At 38.2% G+C, this 13,940-nt stretch overlaps 1 protein-coding gene across 14 annotated transcripts in view; it reads left to right on the top strand.

The window, feature by feature from the left end:
• LOC109066706 (glutamate receptor-interacting protein 1-like) overlaps positions 1-13,940 on the top strand; it is a 224,518-nt gene that overhangs the window by 135,475 nt on the left and 75,103 nt on the right. Inside the window, exon 1 of one of the 14 annotated variants that reach the window (XM_042739505.1) lies at positions 2,674-3,235. The exons of the other annotated variants lie outside the window; for them this stretch is intronic. Within the exon in view, the coding sequence (XP_042595439.1) occupies positions 3,181-3,235 (55 nt within the window). The 5' untranslated portion in view covers positions 2,674-3,180. Of the gene's footprint in view, positions 1-2,673; positions 3,236-13,940 lie in introns of those variants that run through there. 14 annotated transcript variants of the gene reach the window in all.

Here is a 13,940-nt window from a genome sequence, read left to right as displayed (position 1 = left end):
TGGATTTTTTTTTTTTTTTTTTTGTTTAGAGTCTCTCTAGGCATCGATAAAGCCTTTGATTTTTTATTTTTTTTATCCATTGTCATCCATAGTTGATTGTTTGCTTCAGTTGCACTACCAAGGACTGAAATGCTCCAGGAAAGCTCTTTTTATGCTGAGTTAATCAAAATGACCACAGCTGATCAAAGTTGAAAGTCAAATGGCTTTGTGTGCCATTGAGGTGATTAGCTACACCTGATTGAGTTAACAAGCCATTTTTAGGAGAGGGGTGATCCTTTTTCCAACTCAGGGATTCCGTTTTTTTTTTTTATTTATTTTTTTTTATCTGTTTGTTTGTTTGTTTGTTTTTCTCACATGTTAGTGTTATCTTTATCTTAACTTTTTATAGTGTTAGTGTCTTTCTTTGAAAATGTTCTTATACTTTATATAAACTAATTTAACTTGTTTATAAATATATTTTTCATAAACTATGTGTGTGTAAAATTTCATTTAACTGTTATGTAAATATATATTTAACTACTTAATTTAATAAATATTTTTTATACTTTTTTATATACACAAATGTACATGTGATCCATATGTAATTTTTTATAAGAAATACATATATGTGTGTATTATTAAATGTTTTATGTAAATATTTATATATTTAACATTTTCTTTTAAGTGACAAGCCTTTTGATCTGTCCTGCATGTCAACAAAGAATTAACATTCACTTGTCAATCCATTTTGTGAAGTCTTCAAACTAATGCCTTGTTGATTAAATAATATATGCATATGTACATCCCAAGCAGTGTGTTTCTCATAAGGGATGCATAAATTAGAGCTTGCACAGAGTATTTTGGGATAGAGTCGAGCTGGATTTAAAGTTTTATTTGCCTCTGAATTTTTTAATTTAAAGTTAATTTTTAATTTTTGGCCACGGTGGCAAATGACAATTTGTTACTCATCTTGGGACACATTCTTTAAATACGAGCACACAGAGGATAGCCGTATTTGACACTGGTGAGTCTTAAAGAGTGGGAGAGAGAGAGCCTCGGTTCACTGATGTCTCTATTAAAATTTGCACAGAGCTGACATAACACTTCCATCTCCTCACACACCAGTGGATTTCCCTTTGTGCCAGTGCATTTCCTGTAAACAACAGTGTGCAGATCAAATTAACCACATAACAGACGGGCTTTGTGAATCTCTTGCATGATCTGCCCACAGAGAACTACATGCATGGCATCCCAAAATGCATCTCTCATCTTGACATGGTGATAGTCCAAAGAATTATTCATGCAAGTGGACAGACAAAAATCCCTGTGTGTAATCTGATCAGTATACATAATCCTAGTACTAACCCTCATCTCTCTCTTCAGGAACATTGATCCACCCGCTGGCATCCACCTGGATGCTTGACAAAATTAAAATCAAGTGAATATAAAAAAAGAGGGGGGTTGAAGAGAGAGATTAGACCACTTTGATCTCAGACACGCAGTTCGGCTGTTATCTCAGACTCTTCTTACAAGCATCAGCGGAGGAATGGAGTATGGTGGCCATGACCTTAATACTTTCATTCACATTAAAGACTCATTCGGATATATTTTGTACACAGAGACAGATGGCTTTAATACACTGTCCTTTGTCGCTAGGCTTATCATGCCACCAAATGTCCGATAATACGCAGAGATACCACCACTGACCTATATGCATGTTATCTGAATGTTATAAAAAGGTCTGCTGCTCAGCATTGAACACAGCAGCACTGGCCTGCAAATTAGCCCAGTTCACTCTTGATTGGAATTAGGGATGTATGATTGGCATTATGCAAATTTAAGAAGTAAATAAACAGACACTGCTGGCTAATTAACAGTTAGTGTGTATTTGAAAGTGGGAAACAATCTTATTGTTGTTGCATATTCAAAAAGTATTTTTTTCTTCTTCTTTTGAAGTGACAAAAAATGTGATTTGTTATTTTAGTTTCCTAATGAAAATGGTCCTGCCTTCCTCTCAGGGGAATTGATAGGCTCTTAATTGTACTCTTATATAAGGTTAACTTGTTTTTTTTTTTCCCAGCTTGAATAAGCATCTAAATGAAAAAAACCAAAGCAGATGATGATAATATCCCTCTATCCCACATGGTTATATAATGTTTATAAATATTATAAATGTTGTTATATAATATGTGGAAATAATATCTTCTGATTTTATTTATAACATTTTGATTATTATTTATTTTTTTGTTATTATTATTGACCTATTTGATGTTGAATGCTTGCTTAGGCAAATATCACTGCTGTTGTTGTTCATTTGTATTATGCTGCTTTTTCTTTTTGGACCAAAAATAGTAACCTAGCCTAGTAACCACCCAAAACACCTTAGCAAACTTATCAATTGCATAGCAACACCCTAGCAACTTCCCAGAATTTATTATTATTATTATTATTGTTGTTATTATTATTATTATTATTATTATTATTATTATTGGCAAGCAACATTTTCACTTTTAAGTAATTGAGCTATTATGATTATGTCAGTTTGTAGGTCTACGTAAATTTCCCATGGGTCCCCAGTGGAACGTCTTATGGATTTATTTAATATTTGTTTTTGCAAGCATGTTCTCAAACCCATAGGGAATGGCTGAAAGATGCAAATTCATTTCCTGGGTTTAGGACTATAAACTGTACAGCTTTATAAGTAATAAATTCTGCATCTAATTATTTATAATGCAAATTGAATGAATTGATTTAATCGAAACTATTCCCTCATAAATGATAAACCCATTCTTTTAAAGTTAAAGTGAATTTCTGACACTTCTTGCAAATAACAGTAATTCAAACGACGAAATTGTGGCTCGTCTCCTGACGTGCTCAGGTACCAGCTACTACTGAATACAGCAAGCATGCAACTTTAGAAGCCCATTCAGATCAGCCCGAGCCTCAGATGAGACGCATCAGCCGCGCTCTGCGTGTTCGTCCTCTGCGCGCGCTTTCCGATGGATTTTATATGTGAGAAAAAATAGGATTTGCTATTATAAAGCACGGATCTCAGCGCTACAGGGACGTAGTGCATGATTCGAGCTCTGCATCGCTTACGAAGTCTGCCTTTCTCCGGTGGGACACACGGCGCCTGTGCTATGTATGTGCGAGGAATCGCTTTTATCAGAGCCCTTGGATGAGCACTTCGGCTGAGCTAGTATGATAGCCGTCTCTTTCAAATGCCGATGCCAGATACTGCGGAGAGTGAACAAAGGTACGGTCTCGGTTGTTTTCTTCCCTCGCTATACCTTATATGCAGCCCTCTCCGGTACGCGAACGCGTTCTTGTATGATATACGGACGTTTACGCAGGGCATTTAGACGCAGAGTGGGTTCACCGGAGCGCAGCAGAATGAAGCAGCAATGGTCATCAAACCTCGTGCCTTTGTTTTGAAATGCTCTCGTACGAAGCCTGGGGCAAAAGAAGCCCCCCCCCAATTAATATTTAACAGTAGAGTGCTGTAGTATGGTGGTCTGCTTAATGCACTTGTCAGAGAACAGTGCTACTATCTTTATTTTTTATTTTTTTTCTTCCCTGTTTGTATTTGCCTGACAGCTTCTCCGCGGTCAATTATTTACCTGAAGGCACACTGCTTTGTGCTATGGTTTGGGAATAGTGTTTGTCTGTTGGTTGAGAAGCTTTCCTGATCCTGGTGTGAAACACAGGCTGGGTTTGTTTTAAGCATCTCTAGTGGAAACTTAACTGAATCGTCATGACTTGCGTGTCATGTTACATTCTGACTGGTGGGGTTCTTTGACTTGTTCAATGAGCATAAACAGTGTTTTCTATGAGAGGACTGCTACGCCAATGAATTATTTTTGTATATTTTCCCCATGACTAGTATTGGTTTGTGTGAGTTAGCCAACTTGGCATTGCTTAAGATGTGAAATGGTGAAGTTGTCATAAATACTGCAAGTTGTCCTCCCTCAGGGGAAAACACTTGACCTCAATAAGATGAGTAAATATAAAGTGGGCAGTGTAAAGAAAAAAACCTTTCAGCCAGAACGAAGATCCCTTTCATCCGTGGACAAACCGGCCTTTGTCTGGATGGAACTGATTTCTGCATGTACTGATTTCTGGTTTAAAACAGGTGTCTGGTGTAAACTTGGGGCAGCAGGTGTTCATGTCTGATTTCCCATGATGCTGTTGTGTCAATCATATAGTTTCCCCTATGAGTTGTGCCTCCTGCGGTTTAATGCATCTTTACAACATGGCTGAATATGTCCCAAATTTGACTTTTTTTTTTTTTAGATCTGACATCTGTTGCTGATGACAGTGTGAACTGCGGAAATCACAGTGAATCTGACATTTTCAGTTCAAATCTGATACACTTTCAAATGTGGAGAAAAAATTTCACAGGCTGAAAGCCAGGCATGAATAACAATTCTGATTCTATCTATCTATCTATCTATCTATCTATCTATCTATCTATCTATCTATCTATCTATCTATCTATCTATCTATCTATCTAATAGAGTGGTATTATGATTTGATGTAATATTATTGTGTATCATCTTGCTTTATTTCGCAATTAGCATTTGTTTATTTTTAAAATAAATCTTAAGCGCCCTGCAGTCTGATGCATTTAGTTATTCTCTGTTTACAGTCATAAGATGCATGTTTTTAATAATTGTTTTTATAATCCATCGTTTAGTAGTTTTTAAAAATATGTAGTCTTCCTTCCATTTTAAGTCTGTGGAACTGGAAAATATAAAACATATCATATTTAATGATATTTTAACATTTGATGTCATAATGAATATTCCTGAATAGGCTGTTTAATGTTTGTGGGTCATTTTAGGGATGGCATATGTTAAGACTTGTGTCTTATATGAGGCACATTCAATGGTCACGTAAAGAGCTTCACAAAAAAACAGCCACTTTTGTGAATGTAGCCTTTCATTTGGACTATGTGTGTGTGTGGTGTTAGACACTTAGGTAGAGCCATTTGACTCATGATGAGTCAGCGAGTAATCTGTTATAGGTGAAATGAAATCATATTTGAGGAATAACTTATTCAAGGCAGATGATGTCAGCTAATGGACACTAATGTTGAGGTTTCAGTAGACTGATGGTTCCTGGACACAAAAGGTTAAAGCAATGTGTAATCTTCATTACATCAGAGATGTCATAATGTTGCTTTGCCTGGTCATATTAGCCAATGTTTTGCAACATCAAAAGTCAACAGTAAGAAGCAATGATATTAAAGTAAATGATAATCAGAGGGTTCTTGTATCACCTTGAAGGATAATAACAGGCTGAATATATAGTACAACAGTACATTACCACATGAACACACGTTCTTCACACTGAGAAAAAAAATTGTTATTTATGAAACTGTTCTCTGAAAGGTTCTTTGGGGAGTCAAAAATGTTTCTTCTATGGTTCTTTTTGCTGCAGAACCCCCTTTGGAACCTATTTTTAAGAGTTGAAAAATGTAGCTGATTCCTATCCAAAGAAAAAAACTGCTTCATCTTTTTTCCTCTCACCAGGGTCCATGGCAGCTAGTTGTTGATGAATTTTCATCTCATTTGAGATCGTCTAGTGTTCCTGGGCTGGCCTTAGCCGTGTGCAGCATTTGTCTTGGTCGTGACATTTATGGTGCCATGGCCTGTCCGTTTTATATCTCTGTTCCACATTTGCAGGCATTCAGTCAGAAAATCAAAGAGGCCCAAGGTGTTGGTTTCCTCTTCATTTTACTCCACAGAAAGAGAGAATTTTGTGCCTAAAAACAATATTAATTAAATGATTTTTGCCAACCTGAAAGGTGGGATACTACTGACAGGATGTTGATTAAATTAATGTATTCCATATTTTTTTCAACCAACTGGAATAAACATGCCAAGCTTCACCTCTGCAGGTGTTCTGCGAGCTGTGCCAATTATATTTTAGTTGCATGTATGGTAATAAGTCGAGCCAACCGCACTGCCACTCACAACTATACTGCTTTCAAGGGACACAAGGTGGGTAGAATATCTGGCTATATTTCATACACTAGTCACAGAAAAATGTCTGTTTGCTTTGTAGATTGTATATTTGTGCTTGTGTGGGAGTTTGTGTGCTCATATGTTTCCGTCTGTGAGCTTATGTTCACATCCAGGTTTCTATGTCTGGTTGTGGCAGCAGTGTCACGCCATACCTACTGTAGTAATTGGTATGCTAATCGCTCCCTGACTCTGATAAGGGATGTCTTCAGCAGTCATTGGGTACACTGTAACCCTTTTGCATTGAGCTCAGTGGCTCAGGCCACTTGCTTCCTAACTGAAAAACAATTTAGAATTCAGTTTGTAGAGCTGCATTAAGGGAACCAGCTGTTAAGCTCGGATTCACACCAGATAGAAAGACAAAACACACATATATTGAGGGAAAGCAACTGCACAGACAAAAATTATCAGCCATTGAATATTCTGCTACCTGTATGAACTAAAAGGTGCATAATTAAATAGGCACTTTTACTGAACAGTGTTAAAAGTTAATTGAAATGCATAGAATGTGTACTTTTACACATCCCTAGGATTCAACAGCAGAGACAGCTGCTGCTGCCATGCAGCCGCATGAGCATCACACCTTTTTCTTGTTTCATTCACACACCGGAGGAGCTATCATGGTTTCAGAAGAGTCCACGGAGCTTCAAGCTCTTTCGCCAGGCTGAAGTTTCAAAAGAAATTTGACAGTTTTTTTTTCTTCTTATCTCTCCGGAGATGAGGATGCTGTGTTCACTGCATCTGGCTCTTATTCATTCTGCTGGCACACGTCTGTCCTGATCTCCACCGCTTTCCCTTTGAACAGCCTCCATCAATCCTTTTACGCTTGCTTGACAGCTGGATTTAGTGCCAGGAAGAGGAGGTGGTGATGGAGGTGCTGTTTTGGCTCTCTTGCATTATGGGCGAATGTTTTGAAACTGTAAAACCTAGAGGTATTACGATTTGACAGCTTCAATGGGTGTCCTATATTTAAATCATGGCATGTGGAATGGAGGAAAGGAGAACAGAGCTCATTAAGCGCGAGTTAAGGGTTCTGGTGTGTCAACCTTCAGCCTTTGAGACCGGTAAAACACATGTCATGGGAAACAAGTGTACCAATTAACTTGATTTTTACCTTTTCTGATGAAAATATGAGAGCTTCTTGCCTGGGCAGTACTCTCTGAACCAATTCCAGGGGGTTGCTGTGGGGTTACTATTGCAGTCTGAGTGGTTTTCGTGTGCTTCTAGTGTGCTCTGGGTCCTTTTGGTTAACCCTCATACACTGCTAGCTTGTACCTCAAACTGACCCAAAGTCAGTTATTTTTAATTAGAGTTAACAATTTTTGTATGATTGGGTACGAAAAATAGTAAAATGTTGTGTTGATTGTGATGCAAACATATTATCCAAAAATAGTTTCCCTTTACAGTCAATGTTTATTTATTTGTACAACAGAACTATTTTGTTGTATGAATTAAGATTTTAAATTGTCCCAGAATATTTATTTGTTTTATTTATTTGCACATTTGCAACCATTTTAGTTGTAGTTTGGGGCCCTTATTGATAATTCTTCATAATTTGACACATTATTTACTGCAAAACTTACACAAACACATTCACCTCCAGAATGTAAATTTTTAGCTGCAAGAAACCTGATTCTTAGTCAAAATTGAATGATATCTTGCTTTCTCTAGTAGTACATCTCAACAGCCATTCAGTGTGAATGAAGCTGAAATCTATTGCATTTTTCACCAATTTTATGGTACACCAAGTAAAAATTGAGTGAGATTATATAGAAAAAGTATAGCACACGAGTTTGCCTACGTGTTAAAGTTCCATGCTCTACTTCAGCAAGGCAGACTGTGGAAGGTTAAAGTAAATAATTCTTGTCAGCAATATCAGCTTTGTGATGGTACCTTCCTTGCATGGGCCGATGAAGTGTCAGGGCATTGGTTGTTCAGCTGATATGTGAGGCGATCAAGGCGACGAGAGTCTCTCAGACTCCATTGCGTTTTCAATCAGCCCTGTCTTTTTTCAGTAGAATAACCTTTGTGCCTAGAGGAAGTCTGTTATTTTGAATGGACTACACTCTGTCGCTGTACTTTGCAGCCTCTGTGTAATTTTTCCCCAAGGGTATGAATGTCACAGAGTTTTCTAAAGGTTAAGTGTAGGGTTTTTTTGTGCTACCTCAGATGGGAGAGAGATAAGCACCCCTCCATCTCAGCTCTGGCTAAATACCATCTCAGTTCGAGAAAACCCCCTAGTGTGCTTCTCAGACAGGTTAATAATATAGAAATATACCCATAAATGGCAGTCCTTCCTCAGCTGTCTCTTCTCCCGGGCCCAATTAAGTCATTCCACCCTTGTGTCCAATTTTGGCAGGACTTGACGGCCTCCAGCTGGTCTTGAAGCACGCTGCAGGTTCGGACGGCCAATGGAAAAAGTCTGCTCTGATATTATGATGTCCGTCAACCTGCACTAGGCACATTCTACAGAGAAATCGCACCAAATTTAGCATATAGCTTATTCGGTTTTGCTCCCACCCATTGAGGGTCTTATAAACACGTTGTACAAGCGCACAAACAAGCAGTCCTGATTCAGAACAGAAGCCTTCATTAGCCTCATTATATGCAAGACTAGCTTTGCTTTTGCCTGTGTCAGCTGCACCGCATGTGTCCTCAGGCGGTGCTGCGTGTATGTAGCTAATTTCTCCAAATTCATGTACTGACCCTGAGTGTCAGAGCTTGGGCTTCTAGCTTACTTAATTTTGTGGTGTCAGCATTGTTTCTCGACAGGTTGTGTAATGCGTCGCGTGTCGTCTGATTGGCTAAGCTGCCTGCAGGGTTTAATCATCTGCTTCCATATGTCTGAATAGTAAAACTGAAACCATTGTGGGGTGTCATGGAAACCAAACACAGCCAGATTGACGCGAACAGCAGGCGTGAATAAAGTGTCAATAGACTCTTTTGGCTAGTGGTTCAATCTACATGCACTTGTTTTGGTACAAATGCATTAATGGTAGCATTCTCACTAAACGGTTAGCCAGGGCTGCATGATTTGAGAAAAAAATGAATTACAATTTTTCAATTAGATATAAAGCGCAATTGCACTAGTTATTTATTTAGCTGTGCTTGTTTGTAGAGCTGCATTTTGTGATATATACATCAATAGTTGTTGTTATGTTAAAATATATTTATAATTTTTTCTTCTACACTTGGGGAGCACTGAAGTTGTGAGGCGATGTTATAGCGTGCTGCTTGTGGATAATGCACTTGTGGAGCCTGCTGTTCTCTATCGCACACATTTCGGTTCACTTAGAACATCAAAGACCCGTTGAGTTAATAAGTGATGTGTTCAGCAAAGTGCAAATTTAAATCAATAGTTCACCAAAAATGAAATTAACCTTTATATTTTATAGATATACAGCAGAATGCATGTGATGTAACTTTTTTTTTTATTTATTTTTTTGTCTTTTACAGTTAAGCAGGGAATACATCATCAGAGTCTGATTTACGATCGAATAATTCTCATGAGCCAGTTCTAATAAAGAATAGTTCAGTGAATTAATCAGTTTGAACCAGTTTGATGAATCCTTCATTTAATCAAATCCATTCAGTCAGTTATTGAATCAACATCTGATTTACTCAATAAACTGGAAGTTGTCATAATTTTCAGTGTTTTTTTTTATACATGTACATAATGTTTTCTATGTGTTAACCATATAAGTGTTTACAATTTAGTGTTATTAAATAAAATTAAAAATAATAACCATAATAATAAAGTAATAAAAATGTTGAGAAACAACAAAAGTACACTAAATTAGCTTCATGTCAGCACAGACATAAATTCATCATAACTTGCAGTTCAGTGAGTGAATTTGATATTGATTCAGTAAGTGCTCTAACTGATTCAGTTCATTCGGTGGAAGATTTATCAGATTGATTCAGTCAGTAACTTCTGGGTTTGTGAATCTTGATTCACTAAGCAATCTGGCTCATAAGAGTCATTTGATTTACTTTTTTGTGTGAACTGTTCCTTTCAATACTGAAAATGAGACATTCTTCAGTATCTTTGTGGGAGATAAGTTAAGTTTTACACTTTGGACACTCAGGGTACATCTACATTTTCACCCACTGAGAAAATCTTGACATTTTTGAACACACATTGTGCTGTAATATCAAATTTTCTTAAAAATACTGTATTACCATGGCTGGAAGCAGTATTCATCTTTTAAAACACAGTGCTGCACCTTCTCTTCATGGAGGTCAAAGAGTCATATTCATTAGATTCATTCATTGGGCTTCTCCTGAATTTCTAACGTCTTGCTGTTTGAATTTTAGCTCTTAAATGGATAGGCCTCTCCAGTACTTCACACAGCCAATTACCCACTGCAGTCGCCTTCAGTGGGAGCTGGAGCACCTCTTACCTGCTCTGCAGATAAGCTTCAGAGAAGAACGGAATACGCAGTGGGCTGAAATGAAAGGTAGAATCACTCAGAAGAGCTAGCCACTTATCCACAGGAGGGAAGCTGCCGAAGGGTTGGCTGCTTGAGATGGTTGGTGACACTGTGGGGAATCTCACAAATGAAAAGCTGTCTTGCATGAACAGTCATTTTTTAATCTTTCCCAGGGGTCCCACCTCCTTCCTTATATTTAAAAAAAACTCTAAATTAAGTGCATGATGCCCCTTCATTCTTCTATATAAGCACTGTGCTGTTCAACTGTTTTCTTTAATAGGCTGGAAAATCACAAGTACACAAAGACTGAAGAACTGCAAAGAGAGAACTTGCTAGAGGGCACTTTTTTCTCTATTTATCTTCTGATATTCTTCAATTGGCTGCCCACCAGTTTAGCTGCCCAACCATGTGAACATATTCTGAGATCATCTGCTGCTTTGGGTCAGTAATGAGCTCAGTGATGGAGCTTGGGTCAGGGTGAGAATTAAAGTGTTTAAATGTGCTTCAAGCCACCAGCTGCAGCTCCAGTACTGAGTCCAGAGGTGAAGGATTACTTAAGATTCCTTCGCTGACGCTCCCGCTGTGGAGTACTAGCAGCAGGTGCTGACCAGAGGATGAGTTATAGATCTGATGTCTGCACACTTCTGAACACTTTTCTATATGAACTATATGATCAAATGCTGCAGTAACGTCAACAGGCATGTTCTCTTTGGGGTCTGAGGAGACAAAACAACAACAAAATACACTACTGATCAAAAGTTCATAAGAATATATATATATATATATATATATATACACACACACACACACACACCACACACTCACACAAAGTGAAAAGTCTTTTGCATTGTAACAAAAGATTTTAATTTCAAATGAATGCTGTTTATTTAAAATTTATATTCATCAAAGAATACTGAAAAAAGTGTCAAAAAAAAACCTAAGGCAGCAAAAAAAAAAAAAAAAAAGTATGATACTAAGAATTTTTTCTTGAGCACCAAATCAAAATATTATAGTGATTTCTAAAGGATCATGTGACACTGAAGACTGGAGTAATGGCTGCTGAAATATGAATAAATTACATTTTAAAATATATTAAAATAGGAAATTTTACATTTTTAATAACATTTCACAATATTACAATTTTTACTGTATTTTGATCAAATAAATGCATAAATCAAACAAAACAAAAAAATACATTTGTATTTATAGAAAGTTTTAATACCAAAAAATCCATGAAACTGTCCAAAAATGTACTAGAGGCAATTCTGCATGAGATATTCATTTAGAGTTTTCAGAAAATCTCTCTGTAATACAAGTGAACCTTTTGTCTCCAGTGAATTCATCGTTTTAACAATTTTTATGTATTTTTGATTGATAATAAGTCAAAGAAGACTAATTAACTTTCTGTGACGAAGACTAGTTTAAGAAAGTCCTTGCCAGTGCAAAATGCATCAGATGGTCAGTGAATTAGTTATGGGTTTGTGACTCTCATTCAGACCCTCTCTCTTGTTCCTTATTTCTTTCTTCTCCCAGAGATGCCACTCTCATCCCAACTGTAGTACCACCTCATCTGAACCACCAGTGGTTGAGTGTGACACGAACTGACTGCTCAGGCCACCCGTGTTAAAATTTCAGAGCTTTTAATCCCAGGTTGTCCCGCCTCTCCACTTAGAGGTGAATACGAGCAGACACTCCTCCACAGTGCCCAGGAGGATGATGGGATTGTGGCTCTCTTTATGTATGATGTAGTACCACTCTTTAAAGATCTCTAGATCGGTGAGCTTTGTCATCCCACTGTCTCAGCAGTCTGAGATCACAGCTAAAAATAATAGAGCCGTTCCTTCACTCTCCCCTAGTCTGGTTTTAACCAGTATTTGAAGTTGTTTCGCATGAAAATACTTTCTTATTGAGGACAGTTGAAATGTTTCTTTGTCATCCCCATTAGCATGTCATGTTATTTTTAAAGGCCATGTAGAGAAGGCCACAAAGTTACCCCATGCCTGGCATTTGTACGCTTGTTGCCATTTGTGACGCAAATTATTTAGTTTACTAGCAGGGGTTGCTGGGAAAAAATAGAAACCTGTCAAGTCTGTAATTTGCAGAAGTTCCAGATCTTTTAGGAAGTGTTCCTGTACCTTGCTGGGTATGCATGAGCGAGCATGCTGTGACCTGACAGGATGACGCCGCTTTGCTTGCATCTCTCATCTTGTCCCATTCTCTCTCTCTCACTCTGCCGTGCACAAACTTACCCTCTTGCTTCCATTTTCCTTGTGCTGTAGACCGAAATTTCTCATCTCGCTTCGGTCTGTGTTAATGCTTGTCACCTTGAGACCCAGGGTTTTATTTATTTATTTATTTCGCCACCTGTCGCAACGCTGACTTTTGCAGAATGTGTCTTCCACCATCCTGGACTGTCACTGGTGGAATAAAGCAAGCGTACTTGTTGATCTCTTAAAAACTCTTCTAATGGTGTTCCATTCCATCGGACTGTTCAACTATTGTTTTGTGGGATCTCTAATATAGAGTGCATAAGTGCCCTGGGGTTTTTCTTTGAATAGAGAAGGAAAAAGTAAAGTGTTGGGTCATCATCAGCACTTTTAGTACACCCACTGCCGGAGAACCGACCGGTGCACTCATCCGAACAGCATCCTGCTTCTCCGAGCTCGTACGTGTGTGCGTATGAGCAGTTTTGTGGGGACGTTTCCACGTGTCGGGCTGAACTATGCAGAGAACAGATGCAGGACAGCTGCTGAGGCTGAAGATTGCCGGCACAGTTAGTCTTGGTTTCTGGAGGACGAAGTGGATTTCAGACGACCCCTGGGTGTTGTAGAGCACATTTACCCTATGGCGTACCTGTGTGGTGTCAGCAGAGCTTTCCGCAGTGATGTCGGTGAGTATCGCCGGGGATGGTGACACTGGGAGAATGAGCGATTGGATGCTGAAAATAGGCTTTGGCTAATACGGTTAATTAATATCCCGCTGTGCTGCTTTGTTTTCTCCAAACTGCTAAATCTGTCAGAATAGGGATAAAATGTTGGTGTGAAAATTGCATGTTAAATGTGGAAATTGTGTTATCTTGCAGGCTACCCAAGAAATAAAGAATCTGTCTTCATTATTATTTTTTGAAGGTCTTTGATCCTGAAATGAATTCATATTCTGTCATCCAGCTATCTGGTCAGGCCTGAATTTCATCTGCATAATAATGTACGAATGATTCGAGAGACATGGCTGTATCAGCTGGTTGGGTTGGCTGACAGAGCTTTTGTGATGTCTGATTGGTTGCTCTCAAGACTTCTCATACATGGCCTCAGTCTGTCATGCTGTGTAGCAGACTGCTGAACAGCTAATGTTCATGCCAAAAAACCAAAACAAAAACCTTAAATTTTACCATTTCTTTTCGCCCATTAAAATGTGAGTGGTGCTTGCCTGTGCAAAAGTCACTGCCACAATGCCATTTTATTGGCCACCAGGCAAACTTTGTAAGTCTGACCTGAAAAGTCTA

The sequence above is a fragment of the Cyprinus carpio genome, chromosome A4 (genome assembly GCF_018340385.1).
Source record: "Cyprinus carpio isolate SPL01 chromosome A4, ASM1834038v1, whole genome shotgun sequence".
In the NCBI taxonomy this organism is placed as follows: Eukaryota; Metazoa; Chordata; class Actinopteri; order Cypriniformes; family Cyprinidae; genus Cyprinus; species Cyprinus carpio.
Note: the sequence above shows the minus strand (reverse complement) of the source record. Positions and strands in the feature narration are given on the sequence as shown.